Source organism: Staurois parvus, unplaced genomic scaffold (genome assembly GCF_062004578.1).
Source record: "Staurois parvus isolate SC_StPar_1 unplaced genomic scaffold, SC_StPar_1.0 ptg000105l, whole genome shotgun sequence".
Taxonomy (NCBI): domain Eukaryota; kingdom Metazoa; phylum Chordata; class Amphibia; order Anura; family Ranidae; genus Staurois; species Staurois parvus.
Genome location: NW_028317901.1, coordinates 1,917,974 through 1,938,248, shown reverse-complemented (window position 1 = coordinate 1,938,248; position 20,275 = coordinate 1,917,974). Strand labels below are relative to the sequence as shown.

General features: G+C 43.0%; 1 protein-coding gene across 2 annotated transcripts in view; it reads right to left on the bottom strand.

Annotated features, from left to right (window-relative positions):
* The window catches only part of STOML1 (stomatin like 1), a 47,341-nt gene that overhangs the window by 9,561 nt on the left and 17,505 nt on the right, over positions 1–20,275 (bottom strand). For both annotated transcript variants that reach the window (XM_089671376.1, XM_089671377.1), the window contains one exon: positions 10,434–10,644. In XM_089671376.1, coding sequence (XP_089527502.1) covers positions 10,434–10,644 — 211 coding nt within the window. The remainder of the gene's footprint in view (positions 1–10,433; positions 10,645–20,275) is intronic.

The following is a 20,275-nucleotide window of genomic DNA, read 5'->3' as shown; positions in this document are numbered from 1 at the left end:
AAAGCAACAGCTTCACAAGTCAGGCAATTAGCGTTTCCAGAAGGAGGCTAGTAATGTCAGCCTACATATTTCTTATTACAGGTTTCCTATAAACATCCAGCTGGTCTGCACCCCCAACAATTTACTGTTTATGTATTTTGAAATGAGGCCATCCATGAAGACAAAGTGATAGCAGAGTTGGTTTGCCCAGCCTACTGTCCCTATAACACAGAAAAAGATTAATGCAGGGATAGGAAGATTCCTTGTTGGTACTTGTAAATAAACTGGAAAACCTACCTTTAAGCAGGCCATAAACATTAAAAAATGGTCAGTTTTATTGGCCAGAACATCGAACTATTGCAGCTATTTGCATTGAGGCCTACAGAGGAATGGGAGAGGAATGGTGCAGATACCTCTGCCATTGGTTTTACCTGTCCTATCACTGTATCCATTTCTCTGGATCCATCTTTTCTCCTTAAAGGAAACCTATACTGAGTGGAATATGAATTCTACCACCACTGACCTCCTTTTGAAAATACTAGTTGTCTGTCAGCCATGCTAATCCTTCCACTTCAATAGGTCCAGAGTCAGAGCTGCACAATGCACTCTGTAAATCCAAACTTCCTTATCTAAAAGCAACAGGAAAGCAGCCAAGCAACTAGCATTTTCATAAGGAGATCAACAGCAGCCTCCGTCTTTAAGCAGTTTACCTTTAATTATTTAATATCTGTGGACAAAAAGCACATGGTTTTGTGTTTTCACTCACTGACAAACAGGCTAAGCCTTGGATATGAAGTGGTTAAAGAGCTGTTCCAGTAACTCCATACCTTATCTCACTTGCTATTGATGACACCATCAGAGTATTGCAGGACAATGAAGGTTCCTCATAAATCAGAAAATATAAGGAAACGTTTTTCTGGCCAGAGCGCATGAGAGATAACAGCAGGTCAGTCAATGTCATGGTGAACAGGATGAACATTCATAATTGATGTGTCGACCTTGGCATGATTTGGTACGGTGATGTATTACTCGTGAAATGATAGGGATGCACTCCCTTCCATTAATGTTCCTTTTGAAGTAAATACGGTTACCAATCTGAATTTAAAGGAAAAGTTTACTGACTTTTTCCTGGGAAATAAATGTGAGTTATTATAAAATAACTGTTTGACTAATAGGCCTACCTAAATAGTTTAAAAAAAAAAAAAAAAAAAAAAAAAAAAGAAAATGTGGGTATTTATTAAGTTTCCTTTAGGGCCCGTTCAACCAGAACACAGCGCAGGAAGCCAACGTTCTGTGCATGTTCCCAAACCCGCGTTCAAAAAGCACTGGGTGTATGATCTTCTGCGGGTATCAATGTATTTCTAATGACACCTCAAAACGCAGAACACAGTGTTTTTGCCTGCAGTACCATGTGATCTGGTGCTGTGCGTTTTTGAAAAGTAGTGCATGTAATACTTTTGGTGCAATTCTTTGTGATTTCAGCCCATTCAAATTGATGAACTGAAAATTGCACCAAATCACAAGTTCCTGTGCGATTCAGGTTTGAACTGGCCATTAATATACAGTTAGGTTCATATATATTTGGGCACAGACACAATTTTCATACTTTTGGCTCTGTATGCCAGCAGACTAAACTAAAACGAAAAAATCCAACTGAATTTGAAGTGCAGACTTTCAGCTTTAATTTAAGGGGTTGTACAAATTTTAGGAAATGCAACCATTCTTATACACAGTCCCTCCATTTTCAGAGGCTCAAATGTAATTGGACAAATGAATATAATCATAAATAAAATGTTCATTTTTAATATATTGTTGAGATTCCTTTACTGGCAATGACTGCCTGAAGTCTGGAACCCATGGACATTACCAAAGACTGGGTTTCCTCCTTTCTGATGCTTTGCCAGGCTCTAACTGCAGCTGTCTTCAGTTCTTTGTTTGTTTTTGTCTTTCTGCCTTTGGTTTTACCTTCAGCAAGTGAAATGCATGCCCAGTTGGGTTGAGATCAGGTGACTGACTTGACCATTGCAGAATATTCCACTTCTTTTCCTTCAAAAGCTCTTGGTTTGCTTTTGCAGCATGTTTTGGATCATTGTCCATCTGTACTGTGAAGACCCGTCCAATCAACTTTTCTACATTTGGCTGAATCTGGGCTGACAGTATATCTCTAAACACTGCAGAATTCATCCGGCTGCTTCTGTCTTCTGTCACATCAATAAACACCAATGACCCAGTGCCACTGGAAGCCATGCACCCTTGGCCAACTCATACACTCTCACGGCTTCAACTACCACCTCTATGCTGAAGACCCTCAAATCTATCTCTCGACCCCTCGCCTCACCCCTTCAGTCTCCGCCCGAATCACACGCCTACTGAACGACATACCAGATTGGATGTCGCTCCACTTCCTTAAACTGAACCTCTCCAAAACCAAGCTCCTAGTCTTCCCCCCAGCCCGCACACCACCCCCCACTGACTTCTCCATCAGGTCCAACAATGCCACCATCAGGCCTGCCCCACAGGCCAGAGTACTTGGTGTCATTCTTGACTCCAATCTATCCTTCCAGCCCCAAGTCCAATCACTAACAAAATCATGCAGACTCCACCTCCGCAACATCGCCAAAATACGCATGTTCCTAACCCCAGAAACCACTAAGCAGCTCATCCACTCCATCATATCGCGACTCGATTACTGCAACTCCCTCCTCACTGGCCTGCTGTCACGATCTGGGTCAGGTTCAGAGACCAGTTGCTACAGCAGTTGTAAGGCTTACCTGAAACCAGCAGGATTGGTACACCAGCGGCCCACCCTGGGAATGACGCAGGCTCACCTGAGGTGCGGGGTCTAAGCATCCACCGGTCTTCCCCAGAGCTCCTAATGGTGGAGATGGATTTGGCTGCATGTGAATGTCAGGTCGCAGATCTCAGGATCACCCCACCAGGGAATGAGTAGGCTGGAAACCAAAAGCGGATCAAACAGTTTAGGGATCAAACAGAAGCGGAGTCAGTCACAAGCCAAGGGTCGGTCACCAATGGTAGTAGATAGGATGAGGCAGAATCGTCGTCAGTAGCAAGCCAAAGGTCGGTAACGTAGATGAAGACAGCAGCAGGAACAGTAAGCGGGATATTGGCTGGTAAGGCACAATAATCTGGCAACCAGGAAGTGCAGAGACATGGCTTTTATAGGAAGTTCATGGGAGGAGCAAGGAGTTCAAGGTTCAAAACAAAACAGGGCAAAGGCAGGATCATCCAAAGAATTTTCAAGGGAGCTGTCCAGCATTCCAGGTAGCTCAGTGAGAAGAAACACTGTGTCTCTCACTGCAGAAGGCCCAGGTTCGATTCCAGGCTCTGACACCTGCCTCGCCACAGGCTATCCCCGCTTCAGTCAATCCTGAATACAGCAGCCAGACTCATCCACCTTACCAACTGCTCCGTTTCCGCCACCCCCCCTCTGCTAATCCCTCCACTGGCTTCCGATTGACCAACAGTTAAAATACAAAATCCTAACACTGATGTACAAAGCTGTCCATCATACTGCCCCAAACTACATCACCGACCTAATATCCAAGTGCCACCCTACACGCACTATCCGCTCCTCAAAAGACCTCCTTCTCTCTAGTTCCCTAGTCGACTTCTCCAGGGCGTCGCCTATACTCTGGAACTCCCTACCCCAATCCATCAGACTATCACCTACTCTCCTCTCCTTTAAGTGCACCCTGAAAACCCACCTCTTCAGGGAAGCCTACCCCACCCCCTGCTAATTCCCGACCTCCTCCACTCTTCCTACCACTCCATCCCCCACAGCTATTTCCTCCTGTACCACTATCCCCTCCCTTCTAGATTGTAAGCTCCAAGGAGCAGGGCCCTCGAAACCCTCAGGTAACGCAGTGTATTGTTGTTGTACTGTCGCATGTTCTGCCTTCCATTGTAATGTACAGCGCTGAGTGAACTGTTGGCGCTTTATAAATACTGTATAGTAATAATAATAATGCACATGCCATCACAATGCCTCCATCATGTTTTGCAGATGACATTGTGTGCTTTGGATCATGAGCAGTTCCAAACCTTCTCCACACTTTTTTCTTCTTGTCATTCTGGTACAGATTAATCTTAGTTTCATCCGTCCAAAGAATGCTTTTCCAGAATTGGTCTGGATTTTTTAGATGTGTTTTGGCAAAGTCTAATCTGGCTTTTCTATTCTTCAAGCTTATGAATGGTTTGCACCTCATGGTGAACCCTCTGTATTTGCTCTTGTGAAGTCTTCTGATTGTAGACTTTGGCAATGATACGCCCACCTCCTGGAGAGTGTCCTTCACTTGTCTGGATGTTGTGAATGGGTTTTTCTTTACCATAGAGAGGATCCTGCGATCATCCACCACTGTTGTCTTCCATGGACGTCCATGCCTTTTTATGTTGCTGAGCTCACCAGTGCGTCCTTTCCTCAGAATGTACCAAACTGTTGATTTGGTCATTCTTAATGTTGCTGCTATCTCTCTGATGGATTTGTTTTGTTTTTGAAGCCTTACAATGACCCGTTTTACTTGCATGGACAGGTCCTTTGAATGTATGATGTAGGTTCACAGCAATAGACTCCAAATGCAAATACCACACTTAGAATCAACTCCAGACCTTTTTACCTGCTTAATTGATGAAGAAATGATGGAGTAGCCCACACCTGGCCATGAAACAGCTTTTGATTCAATTGTCCAATTACTTTTGGTCCCTTGAAAAAGGGGGGGTGGCTACTCTTAAGAGCTGTAATTCCTAAAACCGTGCTCCAATTTGGATGTACATACTCTCAAATTAAACTTGAGAGTGTGCACTTTCAGCCTATATCCATTATATAACTATAGATTGAATATGTTTTGGTAAATACCTGAAATAAGTAAACTTTTGTGTCCAAATATATATGGACCTAACTAAGCTGACAAATGGATAAAATGTAAAAAATATGGAATGAATAATTCCATTGTAGTTTATTTTTTATACACTGTACTTATCTCTGATAATAGACTTAATTTTCTGAGTACAAAGTGAGGTGTTGTACCATTTGAAAAGCTGGAGCAGTTTGATTGTAATCAAACTCTAGCTTACATCTGATTACCACGAGTGGCTGGTGTAGCAATCTTGCGCTCAGAGATGGACGCAGTGCCACCATTTTGTCCAGGCACATCCATTTTGATAAGAGCATACATTTCTCCCTCAATCCCTTATTTTCCTTCCCCCTCCCTTCCTGAGAGGCTCAGTGACACGTGTGTGTGTGTGTGTGTGTGTGTGTGTGTGTGTGTGTGTGGTCACAGGCAGGTAGAAACGCAGGGGGCCCAGAGCTACAAAGCCACCCCATGAAGCCAGAGCCTGCTTGTCCCAAGGCCTGTGCAAACTCACGCCTCCTAACCAAGATAAGGCAGCTTGTCCCAGGACTTGAAAGAAATTGTAACCTCATAAAACCGACCAGAAGGTGACAGAATTAAATGAACATTCCTCAAGTCAGTCTGTCCCCTATGTTTCATGTCATGGAATTATGAAGCTGTTGGTTTTAATTCAGAGTCCGCCCGACATCCCTCCCTAAACAGAGATTGGCCAGTTACTCAGAGCCACTCCCCTTGCTGGGGGACTTTAGCTTCGATTCAGGCCTACAGCCTGTGTTTTTTAAACACATCTCCCAATTTTAACATCAATATACCACCTGGGAGATCAATGACCCTTTCGCTCTGTAACTTGGATCTGCTACCTCAAGGCTTAACATGGCAAGTAACTTAACCTTTTAACTTCTCCCTGTTATCTCTTTGCTGTGTCGTTTTCTGTGTGTGTGTGTGTGTGTGTGTATATATCTCTTAGTTACATTTTCTTTGTAAATATTTTATTGCACCTGTTTTGACTCTTTTAGTAATAAATCTTTCTTTCTGAAAGTGTTAAACTGTTTCTAAGCACTTACTTGCAATTCACGAATTCCTGCCTTTGAAGAGACGCTACTGTTTGTTTTAATCTCTGTATAACTGGCCTGCGGAGTGTGTTATACCGACCATTATTTCAATCATTATAGTGTATTAATTGATAAGGAGAGTTTCCGCTTTCTCTGTACAAAAAGGGGTGGTGGCAGTAGAGGGTTAGTTGCGTAACTAACCCGACCCAGTAACAAGCGCATTCAGACTGCAGGCACAGATTGTAGACCATTAGCTGGACAATCGTTGTGCAGGGCGCAGCTGAGTGTGGCGTTGTTACGCACGTCACCTAGCGGTTTTAGATCGGCCGGTCCTTTGGTCATGAGTTTTGGTGAGAAGGTCTGGGGTCTGACGCCACGACCGTGACAGCTGGCATGGTGATAACATGATCTAAAACCTTGCAGATTGGTTCTGGGCCGTTAATATGAGACTTTGTAGCCAGTGACAGCAGTGGTTTCTGAACTATTAGTGTGTCGACATCTAAATCTAAAACCACTGAGAAACTATGACAATATGAGTTAATGGCAGGAAACACTGACCATAGTTCCATAGATCTTATCAGAATTATTTAAAAAAAGTTGCTAAGGATAAGGCAATTTGAAAGAAAATCACTTGATTCCCCATCAACACAGTGAGTGTTGATGGGGGAATGCCTCCTGCAGTGCTGTTGTGTTCTGCTGGTGGGGGGTAGGGAGTCTTTACCAACAGGCAGCATGCAGTGTTCACTCCTAGCAGCTCTAGCTTCTGGCAGTAATCGCATGTAGAAAAATCCAGCAGGCTGGCTCTACTCTATATCAAAATCGATCCATCGATTTGACTTATCAGCCTGTCCATACAAGGATCAAATCTCGGCTGGTTCGATCCATCCATGGCCGGCTTTAGAGCATTACTGGAGTAATCACCAGGTGAAAATAAACAAACATTTTAATAAAAGGAATTCAGACACCACATGTAAGTGCACTACATTCCATTTTTGTTTTGGGGTTTAGCAACTCTATAGGCAGTAGGCGGGCCTACTGCCTATAGAAATGGGGTTGGATATGAATCACCCAAGTGAATTCACTACTAGCCTTGACCATCTCAAATCTCATTACCAGACAAAAAAATATTTAGTATATTATAGGGACTCACAGGACATGGCTTTGCTGAGCTGTTTTCTTATATTAAAAGGTTTAAGAGTTGTGTTTGCCAAGACCCATATGTTTTTGTGTAAATGCGGAGAAAAATACAGTATACAAGCTTTTAGAACAACATTGTTGGCAGCACAATATACAAAATATAGTGACGTACCTTGGTAGAAGGAAGTAACAGTAGAGCAAAGGAAGGGTTGCAAGGGGCTGTTTAAGCAGAAATATAAACCATAAAGATAACCTGTATACCTTAATATGTAATAGTGTATGAGAAATCGCAGAGAAAAAGAGGAAAGGGAAAGAAGGGGAGGAAGGGGGAAGCATTGGAGCCTGCGTAAGATTAATCAGGTTTGGTTTGTGAGATCAATTTTTTTTTTATGATGTTCATTTACAGTATAACTATTAATTCAGATAAGATTCATTATCAGGCATGTTTTATTGTTTAGTTAAATAAAGTTCAATTTAAAAAAAATGCTGAAATATTGGTCTTCATGAAGGGATGATTTTGCAAATGATGAGAAAACACAGATTAGGGGGACTTGCACATGGTACCGATGTACAGTGGGGAAAATAATTATTTGATCCCCTGCAGATTTTGTACGTTTGCCCACTTACAAAGAAATGAAGGGCCTATACTTTTTATCACAGACGTATTTTAAATGATAGAGACAGAATTATCAACCAAAACTCCAGGAAAAAAACACGATACAAAAGGTTTTAAATTGAGTTGTAGTTCAGTGAGTAAAATAGGTACTTTTATCCCCAAGCAAAACATGACTTAGTACTTGGTGGCGAAATCCTTGTTGGCAAGCACAGAGGTAAGACGTTTAAGACACTTTTTGTTGGCTTGGCAGTATGTTTTGGGTCATTGTCATGCTGGAAGACCCATCCACGACCCATCTTCAGTGTTCTGGCTGAGGGGAGAAGGTTCTCATCCAAGATTTTACAATACATGGCCCCATCCATTGGCCCCTCGATGTGGCAAAGTCGGCCTGTACCTTTAGTAGGGAAACATCCCCAAAGCATAATGTTTCCACCTCCGTGCTTGACTGTAGGGATGGTGTTCTTAGGGTCAAAGAGCTCAATTTTGGTCTCATCTGACCACAGCACTTTCTCCCAATCCTTCTCTGAATCATTAAGGTGTTCACTGGCAAACTTCAGATGGGCCTGTACATGTGAATTCTTGAGGAGGGGGACCTTGGGGGTGCTGCAGGATTTCAATCCATGGTAGCCTATTGTGTTACCAATGATTTGTTTGGTGACTGTGGTCCCAACTGCCTTGAGATCATTCACAAGCTACTCCCATGTAGTTCTGGGTGATCCCTCACATTTCTCATGATCATCCTTACCCCATGAAGTGAGATTTTGCATGGAGCCTCAAACCGAGGGCAATTGATAGTTCTTTTGTATTTATTACATTTGCGAATAATCACTCCAACAATTGTCTCCTTTTTACCAAGCTTCTTGCTGATGGTCTTGTAGCCCATTCCAGCCTTGTGCAGGTCTACAATCTTGTCCCTGCTGTCCTTTGACAGCTCTTTGGTCTTGTCCATGGTGGTCAGCTTTGAATAGAAGGATTCTGTGGACAGGTGTCTTTTATACACATAGTGAGTTGTCGTTAGGAGCACCTTCTTAAATTGAGAGAACTAATCTGTGTACCACAAACACACAGCCAGTCTGTGGGAGCCAGAGTTATTGTTGGTTGGTAGGGAATCAAATACTTATTTTAGTCACTGAACTGCAACTCAGTTTATAACATCTGTATCATGTTTTGTAGACCTTTAATTTCTCGCCACTGTATAAACATCAGATTCCTGTCAGAAAATTCATGAGCAAAAATTTAAGAATGTGCTGCATAGTAAATGTGCATATTTGCATGTTTTTGCGCATACATGTACACATGCATAAAACATCCTCTAGATTGTCTTGGATTTTGCTGTACGCATGCAAAATACTGTTCAGCAATGCAGATTTTTTTTTTTTTTTTTTTTACTGATCTATACACAGCACAAGTTAACACTAATGTGTGTACAGGAACACTGAAAACAATAGGCTGCTTTTAGATCAGCAGAAAAAAAACCAATGAATGCCTTAAAACATGGAGTTTTTAGGCATCTGTGTGCAACACTTAATAGATATACAGCCCTGGCCAAAAGTTTTGAGAATGACACAAATATTAATTTACCTGCAGTGAAATATGTGCAGCCATCATTGCTTTGCACAAAATTCACAGGGATATTGCTGCTATTAAGATTGCACCTAAATCAACCATTTATCGGAGCATCAAGAACTTCAAGGAGAGAGGTTCAATTATTGTGAAGAAGGCTTCAGGGCGCCCAAGAAAGCGCCAGGATTCAGCTGCGGGATCATGGCACTGCCAGAGCAGAGCTTGCTCAGGAATGGCACCAGGAAGGTGTGAGTGCATCTGCACACACAGTAAGGCGAAGCCTTTTGGAGGATGGCCTGGTGTCAAGAAGGGCAGCAAAGAAGCCATTTCTTTCCAGGAAAAACATCAGGGACAGATTGATATTCTGCAAAAGGTACAGGAATTGGACTGCTAAGGACTGGGGTAAAGTAATTTTCACTGATTAATCTCCTTTCCGATTGTTTGGGGCATCTGCAAAAAACTTTGTCCGGAGAGGATAAGGTGAGTACTACGATCAATCCTGTGTCATGCCAACAGTAAAGCATCCTGAGACCATTCATGTATGGAGTTGCTTCTCAGCCAAGGAAGTGGGCTTACTCACAATTTTTGCCTAAGAACACATAAATAAGCCATGAATAAAGCATGGTACAAAAACGTCCTCTGACAGCAACTGCTCCCAACCATCCAAGAACAGTTTGGTGATGAACAATGCCTTTTCCAGCATGATGGAGCACCTTGCCATATGGCAAAAGTGATAACTAAGTAGCTTGGAGAACACAAAATCGAAATTTTGGGTCCATGGCCAGGAAACTCCCCAGACCTTAATCCAATTGAGAACTTATAGTCAATCGTCAAGAGGCGGGTGAACAAAAAAAGCCCACAAGTCCTGACAAAACTCCAAGCATTGATTATGCAAGAATGGGCTGCCATCAGTCAGTATGTGGCCCAGAAGTTGATTGACAGCATGCCAGGGCGAATTGCAGAAGTCTTGCAGAAAAAAGGTCAACACTGCAATTATTGACTCTTTACATAAACTTAATGCAATTGTCAATGAAAGCCTTTGACACTTATGAAATGCTTGTAATTATACTTCAGTATACCATAGCAACATCTGACAAAAAGATCTGAAAACACCGAAGCAGCAGCATGAAAATTTCATTCACAGTGTTTCTTGCTTATGAGCCTATATTAACATTTTAAATTATTTTACAGCATCTCTGCATAACTGAAGCTCCTCACCTGGATATTGCACTGAGTTTGTTGTAACGGTTTGCTGGGCCAGTGATGAAAGCGGTGTAACAGTTTGCTCCAATCCACCAGTGGGGCCGAAAGATGCTGGGGGAACAGGAACAGGCACATGCTCTGCATGGGGTCGTAGAACAGCTTCCAGCTGCACCTCTGTGTAGTCAATACACACTCCATATGCCTTCACCTGTTCATTAATATCTTCCTATAATACATCAGAAGGAATTATCAAAGTGATCAGTAAAGCTATTAGAGAAACATATACTGCTGAAGAAGACAAAATACATCCAATCTGTTTGTATAGGGAAGCTAATGACATGGATATAGGGAACTGGTTGTGTGAAACTCTGTACAGTCTACACTTTGCCTGCAAAGTAAAAATTTTGCTAAGCTTATGATGTCTAAGGAAGTTGCCTTCCACGCTTCCTAAAGAGGAATTTCCACCTCCCAATGAAAATGAACACCAAAACTCCTGCATGCATGCACCCACGGTACAAACTACACTGCATTAGTGAAAGAAGCCTTAGTGGGGCAGGGGACGCTTGTGAACAGTTCTTGAAGATGGCCGCTTGGTGATTGCACTCCTCCACTGCCGGGCACATCCGTGATCACCCTGCCTCCTGGAGAGCCCATCCTGTCCTCTGCCGCTGCCCTCACCCTCCACTGCCCCACCACCACACATGGGGAAGAAATCAGCAGCCTCCTACGCCAGACTGACGGACGCCTCCAGTCCTGCAGCCTACCCACCGGCGCTCCCACCAGAAGCCCTGGCCTCAATTTTGGAGGCTTTCCCAACGCTCCTTTCAGGTGACCTGGATGCTCCCTCTGACCTGCACAGCCTGCCTGATATCCCTCCAGACACTCCACAGCCCACCTTGAGGGATGCAGACCTCCTGGCCTGCTTTAAAACAATGCTGCAGCAAGAATTCACTACAGCCACCTCTAGATTGGCCACTCATCTCACTAAAGAGATCGGAGATTTAGGCAGTTGCACTAACGCTCTTGAAGATCAGATGGACACTGCGGTCACGGTTATAGAAAACCATGAGCAAGACCTTTCAGATCTGAAAAAGGAACATGACGCAGCTCTCCTGCTTTTGCAGGACTTTGAAAACAGATCCCATCGCGCTAATCTGCGTCTGCATTGCCTGCCTGAAATCGTCGTTGACCTCACATCCACTGCTACCGTGCTTTTCCAAGAGTTGGAGCCGGCGATACCGATAGACAGCCTGGAGTTCGATCGTATTCATCAGGCCCTGGGTCTGAGGAAGTCTGAGGTTCCCCATAGGGATATCATAATTAAGTTCACCTATTACCGCACGAAAGAATCGCTCCTACAATCTGCACAAGACAAACAGGATCTTCACTTCCAGGGCCACCCGTATCAATTGTTTGTGAATCTAGCACCATCCACCATACAGAAACGTTGACAGATGAAACCCTATACATCAGTTTTCTTAAACCGTCACATCAGGTACCAGTGGGGCTTTCCATTTAAGCTTACGTTTGCTTACCAAGGTCGGAGCCATGTGGTCGCTCCGGTGGGATACAAGTGGGGAGCCACCTTGATTCTGCTTTCTGCAGCTTCCATCTCCCAATCCCCTCTCTTCTCTCTCTCTTCTCCTTTGCTATCCTTACCACTGGGTTCCCTTTTTTTCTTTTTTTTTTTTTTCTTCTTTTTTTTTTCTTCTCCCTTCTCTTTCTCAGTTTGGGTTTACACTCATGGTTGTATGGAGTTCTCTCATCTTGTTCCATACATCTCGCCCAGGGATACCCCCCTGAATCTATGTTTTGTTATATCTTCGTAATATGGGTTATTGATCCTTCCCCCTTGCTGTTGTATTGCATCATTTTCTTCCATCCACATGGATCATAGCCACACCTGTGATTTGATGTTTTTCTGTTTACTTACTGGTACATGTTGTTTTTATTTCTCATGCTTTGTCTGTTAAATTTGTGCAAAAATAACAAAGACAAATTTTGCTTTTAATTCCTCTCTTGACAGCCGTTACCCTACTGGAGTGACCCCCTACTCTTGATCTCACCCAGGAATCTAAGTTCCGTGATACTTTGCAAACCTATGGTTTTGGTAGATGTTTGGCAGGAACTACATCCCACCTCACAGGAATATACTTTTTATTCAGCTCCACACCAGAGCTTCTGCAGAATAGATCACGTATTCACTTCCTTACGGCATTTATCTTTATTATACAAGATTGCCATCCCAACCTCGCCTTGGTCAGACCATGACCCTCTGGTATTTTTTACTGCATCTAACTGGCATGGCTCCGTCCTCTTTTCAATGGAGATTGAATGAATCCCTTCTCACTACTCAGGCTTCCTGTTCCTAGGTACTTTCACACATTCAATCTTATTTTGTGGATAATGTGGGTTTTGTATTTTCAGCCATTTCCTTGTGGGAGGCCCACTAGGCCACCATTAGGGGTCATTTGATTCAAAATTGCGTCATCCAGGAAACACGCCAGAGAAAAGAGGATGCTGGAACTGACCTCTCTCCTGGCCACAGTGGATGCAACCTGAAAAGCTCGTCCTACTGTAGCTAATCAGAAAGCTCAAGATGCCATGGCAGCTGAACTTGACCTTCTTTCTACTACGCAGGCTGAGAAGGCCTTGTGTTGGGCCGGACATAGGTTTCATACATGAGCCAATAAACCGGGGCCAATGTTGGCCAGGAAACTTAACTCAAGGGACCGCATACATAAACCTGTTTTAACTCCGAGTGAGGGGTGGTGGCCTTACCTCTAACCCAGTGAAGATTACATGCAGATTTCTTGTCCTCTCTGTACAAGAAACCAAATGCCTTTATTGTGAAGCATGCTGACAGTTTTTTCGCCGATCTGTGCCTACCCTCCTTACCCGCTGTGGCCCAGGATGCCCTGAACACCGATCTCCCCGAAACTGAAATCTACCAAGCTATCAAATCCTTGAAGCCCTCCAGGGCTCCAGGTCCTGATGGGTTCTCGGGGCTCTACTATAAAAAAATTTGCTACCCTTCTGGTTCCTCATTTGGCAGCCTTGTTCAATTCTTTGAAGCAGGGCTCCCGGCTTTCCCCAGAGTCTCTTAAAGCGCATATCACTATGATCCCCAAGACATTCGACGATGCTTTTGAACCGCAAGCTCTCAGACCGATCTCTTTGTTAAATGTGGATTTGAAGATTCTGAGAGGTTTTGAGCACCCAAATTAATAAAGATTTACTTTCCCTCATCTGCAGAGATCAGGTTGGTTTTGTTCCAGGGAGAAAGGCTGCAGATAACATACATAAGGTCATCCATCTCATTCAGATCTTACATCACTGCAAGATACTGGATTTCCTTTTATACTTAGATATATATAAAGCGTTTGATTCGCTCTCTTGGGATTACTTGACCTACACGCTTTCTAAATGGGGATTTGGAGACGCCTTTCTAGCCTGAATCTCTGCTTTATACTTGTCTCCCTCAGCCTCTGTCAAATACACAGGTTTTTTTTCCTCATCCGTCCCGATATTCTGGGGAATGAGACAGGGACGCCCAAAGGTCGCCTGCCCTTTTTGTCCTCGCTCTCGAACCTCTAGCTGCAGCCATTCGAAACAATCCGGATATATCTGGTGGCCCCTATGCAGGTTCCCAATGTATGGCAAACTTTTATGCGGATGATGCCCTCATCACTCTCCCCAATCTATACCTGGCCTTAGCATTAACTTATCCAAAACTACGGTATTGAATATTACTCTCCCTACCGACCTGGTTGAACAGTTGCAGACACAATTTCCATACCATTGGGCGTCCCAATCCTTAGATTATCTTCCTACTCTACCTTATTTTCAGCTAATTATTATCCTCTATTTTGATCTGTGACTTCTCTACTCCATTCCTGGCAGTTCCCTTCTTTGTCATGGATTGGCTGGATACATGCTGTCAAGATAACTATCTTGCCTAAAATCCTGTACTTTTTTCCGCACTCTACCTATTCATGTTCTTTCTCCGTCTTGTGCAAAGCCGGATTCTCCACGTTATCTGGGCCCATAAGCGTCCTAGGGTTCCTAGATCTACTCTGTATACCCATAAACTGCAGGGTGGCTTGGGAGTTCCCCATGTTTCCAAATATTACTTGGCAGCTCAAACCTCCCAGTTGTCCATGCTTCACGCCAGATATCCTGTTATGGGTACTTTTGGAATTGCCCAACTGTGCGCCGATCTCTTTAAATGCATTGCTCTGGCTTCCGCATAAATTGCACCCCCCGGACCTGAGCCTAATTATGCTTCATAGCCTATGAACATGGGACTCTGGCAAAAGGGGTAGAAAAAGTAACATTAAGTTACCCGAATATTTAACAATCACTCACAACCCTCTCTTCCCTCCCGGATTAGAACATCCCCCCTCTTTCTCTTGGTGGACCTCTCATGGCTTTGTTAATGTGCATAACTTCCTAACCACTCGTTCGTTTCCATCTTGGGAGGCTCTCCGGGAGTCTCGGGGGGGGTTGCACCATGGGAACATTACCATTATTTGCAATTACGACACTGGATTATGTCCCTACGTCGTGCTTCCACATATCCTTACCGCAAAACACCATTTGAACACACTTGTCAACATTTTCCGGGGTCCCCTGGTCTCATTTCTGTTCTCTATGCATCCCTTAACAGTAGGTCTTCAACACCTCTGTCCTGTGTGACTCAATGGGAGTGAGATCTAGGTTCCTTTATTGAGGCAGAGGATTGGAACAAGGCCTGGAAGACTGTAGCAAAATGTTTCAATACAGTTACTCTTGAGGCCGCCTACAAAGTTCTCCTGCGTACTGGGTTCTGGCTCAGACTGCTCACATCTATCTGAGTAGTGGCGATAGGTGCTTTAGGAACTGTGGTCAGCATGTGGACGTCCTGCATATTTGGTGGTCATGCCCACGGTTGATAGGCTTCTGGTCTAGGGTTTTTGGCTTGCTGCAAATGCTATTTCATATTACAGTCCATAAGAATGCAAGAGTGGCCCTCCTGCATTGTACTATTTTGAGTCTTTCCATGTCCAGCAAAAACTGGCATCCTACCTATTTATTTCAGGCAAACGAACTATAGCTCAAGCCTGGAGAGCCCCTTTGGTTGCCTTCCAGAGTGTAAAGACCCGGCTGAATGCTATGTTGATTAATTTACAGAGGTCTAGCATTCTTCAGGATTCCCATCCGAGATTCCTTAAGGCTTGGGAACCTTGGATACATTATTCCTTTCCATCCTTGCCTTGCACTAGTTATGGCCTCCTGTAGTCGTTGCCCGTGCTGGCCCTGGATCCATGGTTCTTACATTCTTTTTTGATTTTTTTTTACTCCCTTCCTTGTTGCTTTCTACCTTTTTATAACTCTTTCTTTTCATTTGTTTTATGTCTTTCTTCTATTTTTTCTGAGTTGATACTTCTCGGTAGGGGTGTCTGTGTGGTTTTCTTTTTTGCTTCGGGAAAGAAGGCGGAATGCTGTTGTTATTGTCTGGTTCTGATTTTTGCCATTCCCCTTTTGGTGCCGTTTGGCATTATGTTGACTGGTTAATATACTCTGCTGATTTGTATCTGCTTTTGTATGTTTTTGCTCTACTCTGCCCCTGCGTGGGCGTATCGTGAGCCTGTTATATTTTCAAAACTTTCTAATAAAAATCTTGATAAAGAAAGACGCTTTAATGTATTGGGTTGCAACATGAAATTCATTAATTTTATGGCTCATTGAATGTAAAATATGCAAAAAAAATATAGGTTGCTGTTACTACTATGCTAACATCATTAACAAACAGATGTTTGGCCCTTTAACGTAACGTAATATTAAATCCTTGTTTTTGTTTTCTAGCTTTAGAAGATGTGGTCCAAACTCACCTGTTATAAGCAGCTCATTTATCTTGTTCTGGGGGGTACCCAAGCTGCTTCCCTTGGCTTGCTTACCTGCTCCCTTCTCCCCCCAGCAATTACCCTGAAGGCAGAAGGTGCCTATTTTTTTTCCTCCCTCAGAGTCTATTGTAGAACAAGGACAGACAGAAGCAGTGATGAGGACAGCAGGTAAGTGATTGGGATGGCAGTAACACAAGCACCAGGGCATTTTTTACCCTAACTCTGTGAATGTATTAAGGTAAAGAACCTTATTCCTTTAGTACAACTTAACGGCCGCTTTACACTAGTGCAGAGGACTGCACAGCTCTCTGCAAGAGCACAGAAAGAAAAAGGAGAAACAATTCCTTGCAATGTAAAAACACAAAGCACAGTCCTCCACTTGCAATTACTACCCACAGAAAAAAAATTAAAGATTTTTCTATGCGGGTAGTGTGCACTTGCCCTTAAGACCTCGTTCACGCCATATGTGCATAAAACTGATGGAGAAAACATGCAGATTTAACCTACATAGAATATTTTGGGCTTATTCACACCATGTGCAAAGACAGACAAACAATTGTTTTCTATGTGCCCTGTTCACTTCACAGTGTTGGTGTCATGCAAGTTTTTTTTTTTTTTTCTGCACAAAGAATATATGCACATGGCACTAGTTTTGTGATGGGACTAGGGCACATAGAAAACAATTGGTTTTCTTTTGTAGCCTTGTAGAGACAGGTGAGAAAACCGCACGGTTTTGCACATGGCGTGTACAGGCCTAATGTTGTCATGCTTTTTCATAAGATTATAACATCATTGCAGAAACTGAGATGTTTACTATATCAACACTAGAATGTAGGACAGCTTATGAAACAGAGTATGTACCCTAGTTTGACTACAAGATGGAAACAAAGATATGGTATTAAGGAACTAAATATGGAACTAATATGGTATTAAGGAACATGCTGGAAAATAAGCCACATGGTGACCCAGAGAGACAAACAGGGCCATGCTGTAGTTTTATGGGGTGGTGTAACCCTCCAGGAAAAATATTTCATAGTAAGAGACAACATCTCCTATTCTATGAGTAGGCCTAAATCAAGACCCACGACTATAGCGATTAGAGATTGTGTTTCCTGACCACAAATAAGCATATATCTGGAAATGGAAAAAACAAGCTTGTTTGTATAGCAAGTAGAAGCAAAATACAGAGGCTGGAGAATGAATGTAATTTCTGTTGAAGGCACCATGGGTCCTCACAGGGTTCTGGAACTAGAACTTTAATATGGAGGACTGGAGACACAAATGTAAAGCGGAACTAAACCCTCCTATCTTTTTCAGCCAAGGAAGCTGCCATCTTAACCTTTCTTTGATCTTCAACTGCTATGATGCTGCACATGTGATCAGTTATGATACCAGCCATTTGATGGTTTGACAGTTTGGTTGAGAGCACAAGTAATTGTGACACTTAGCATTCCGGGCAAGTGGTGGGAATGTAACTTTTTTTAAACTGTTAAATGGGGGGTTTACTTCCACTTTAAGTGAATGCACTCACAACATTCAAATTCCGTGAGCCTTATAGATTTCCATTTGATCAGTGTCAGCCTTAGATATGCATTACCTGGGAAACTGAATACAGAGCCATGTTATCACCTATTACACTTAAAGCGTAGATACGCTGCATCTGAGCACAACAAACCAAAAATGCTATTTACTTAAGTTTTCATATTCAAAGCAAACTCATCCATCCATTTCTCCATGCTTTATTTTGCTGAGAAATCACTTTGACAAACACTTCCCTAGCATTTCTGGCTGCAGCCATCTTGAGTAAAGGCAGATGATTCATATAGCAATTACTTACTGGAATCCACCTGCCCTTACCTCAGGCATGCAGTCAGGAGGGTGTGTTTAGCTGAGAAAAAGCCTCCTCCCCTCCTAAAGACTCCTGGGATGTATGCCATCTTTTGCCTAGACCAGGAATCAAGATATACTTTCCTATCTATTTATTAATGCTAAAAGCATACAGTTTAAAAATAGTCAATGTTGATTGAGAGGGTGAAATTCTGCTTTAAGTATTTTATTGGTGATGGAATGGTCAAACCTGGATATCAATCACAAGCTTGAACTACACAGTTCATATGTTTTCATTAACATCAAGGTGTACTGAGCTGCAAGCAGAGGCAGAGAGGGGAAAGCATCACATGCTCAGTGTAAGCGATATTTATTTTCTGCTTTTCTGCCTCTTAACTGGGGCTACAGACAAGGAGTCAGGAGAAGTAAAAAATCTTCTTCACAGACCTGATTGATTCAGTATCATCACTGCCAAGAGCCATAACCAATAACTGGTATGCAGCTTTGCACTCATGCAACCAGTGGAGATCACAAACTGCAAGAAGTCTGGCGATCTGTGGACTTGCATGTAAAGAAAATCATATACACAAATATGATTTTTAACCCCATAACGACACAGTAAACACATATATGCGGAGTCCAGGAGGTGGGCTTTAAACATGATAAAATTTGTTAATTACTTGCGAGCCACTAATAAGAGTAGAAAAAGGATCGCTGACAATATCACGTTCTCATACTGTGTATATAAAACAAAAAAAACTCTACATGTTGCGCTTCCAATATACTACAAATATCAATCAAAATAAACAATAAAACAAGTATATCAAAAATAACAACTTGATTAAATTATAACAATATAAAAAAACGTGAATCTCAAAATAATCCCCAGAAAAAAATGTGTTATTAGACAAAAACGTCCCTTGGATCATTCAAAAAAAAAACAAGAAGAAATAATTATATTGTCACGACCAACCTGTCACGGGTCCCCCACACGCCACGCCCACAGCGACTAGCTAACCGAGACGCACACGTGCAGCCGTGACCGGGAGGTAAAGAGGGGATCAAGGGGACTTACACTTTGAATATATAAAACCGTATATAAGATCAGCCATGACACTTTCACAGCCCGCACTACCTCTGGCCACCACCAGATGGAGACTCCCCTCCAATCCAGCTGGTTGATCACATACTGGCAGATACAAATCTTACATACAACCTGGTGCACTGATTAGAGTTGAGGACCAGCTTAGTAATTACCCACCCTTCTAAGGTCGCTCCAGCTATCTACAGCTTGAACCCCGGTGTTAATCACCCTTCCACTGTCCACACCCCCCCCCCCCGCACCAGACACACCACAAAAGGTAGCCTGCCACCACCCAACAGTTTATCCGCAGAACGGTCTGTTGAGACACCACACACACACAGATCTCCGTTTGGCAGGTCTGTTACCTTTGCAATCTGCATACAATCTGCCCACACACAGTGCAATTGCATACAGATTGGCAATGAGCTTGACCGAGAGTTTAAAGGCACTAAAATACGATATAATCTAATCCAATATAATCTATCCAATCCAATCTCTCCGAAGATATGAGCACGTGCTTAAATACACAGAAGTCACTAATTATTTTAAGATTTAATTTCCCGAAGTGGGCAGTGCATAAAATATGTACAAAGTATAAAAAGTTACAGAAATACAAGAAGACACACAAATGACTAATTACTATAAAATAAAAGGGAATAAAAGACAGAAGTAAAACTTTACCCTGCAACTGGAGCAAGTCAGAAAATCAGCAATCCGTTGGTCGATCGAAATAGCTCCGTACGAATTACAAATGTCCCAATGCCTGGTTACTCCTTTTATGGGGATATGGCCGTAAGCAGGACATTAGTCCTCAGCCAATTGACCGTGGGGGGCTGCTCCTGCACCCGCCCACAGTAGGTACTGTGTGCTGACCTGCCCAAGTTCAATCGGGCCAAGACTGGCTTAAACACCAAGTCGGGGACTGGATTTCCGACACCAGCGCATCAGTCCGATCGCGACAGCACCAAACACCATTCGACTGTCGCGATCCAGCGCCACCTAACTATTTCCTGCATTTTCCTGGCATTCTCCCTAAACCACAAATATGATATTTATATAAA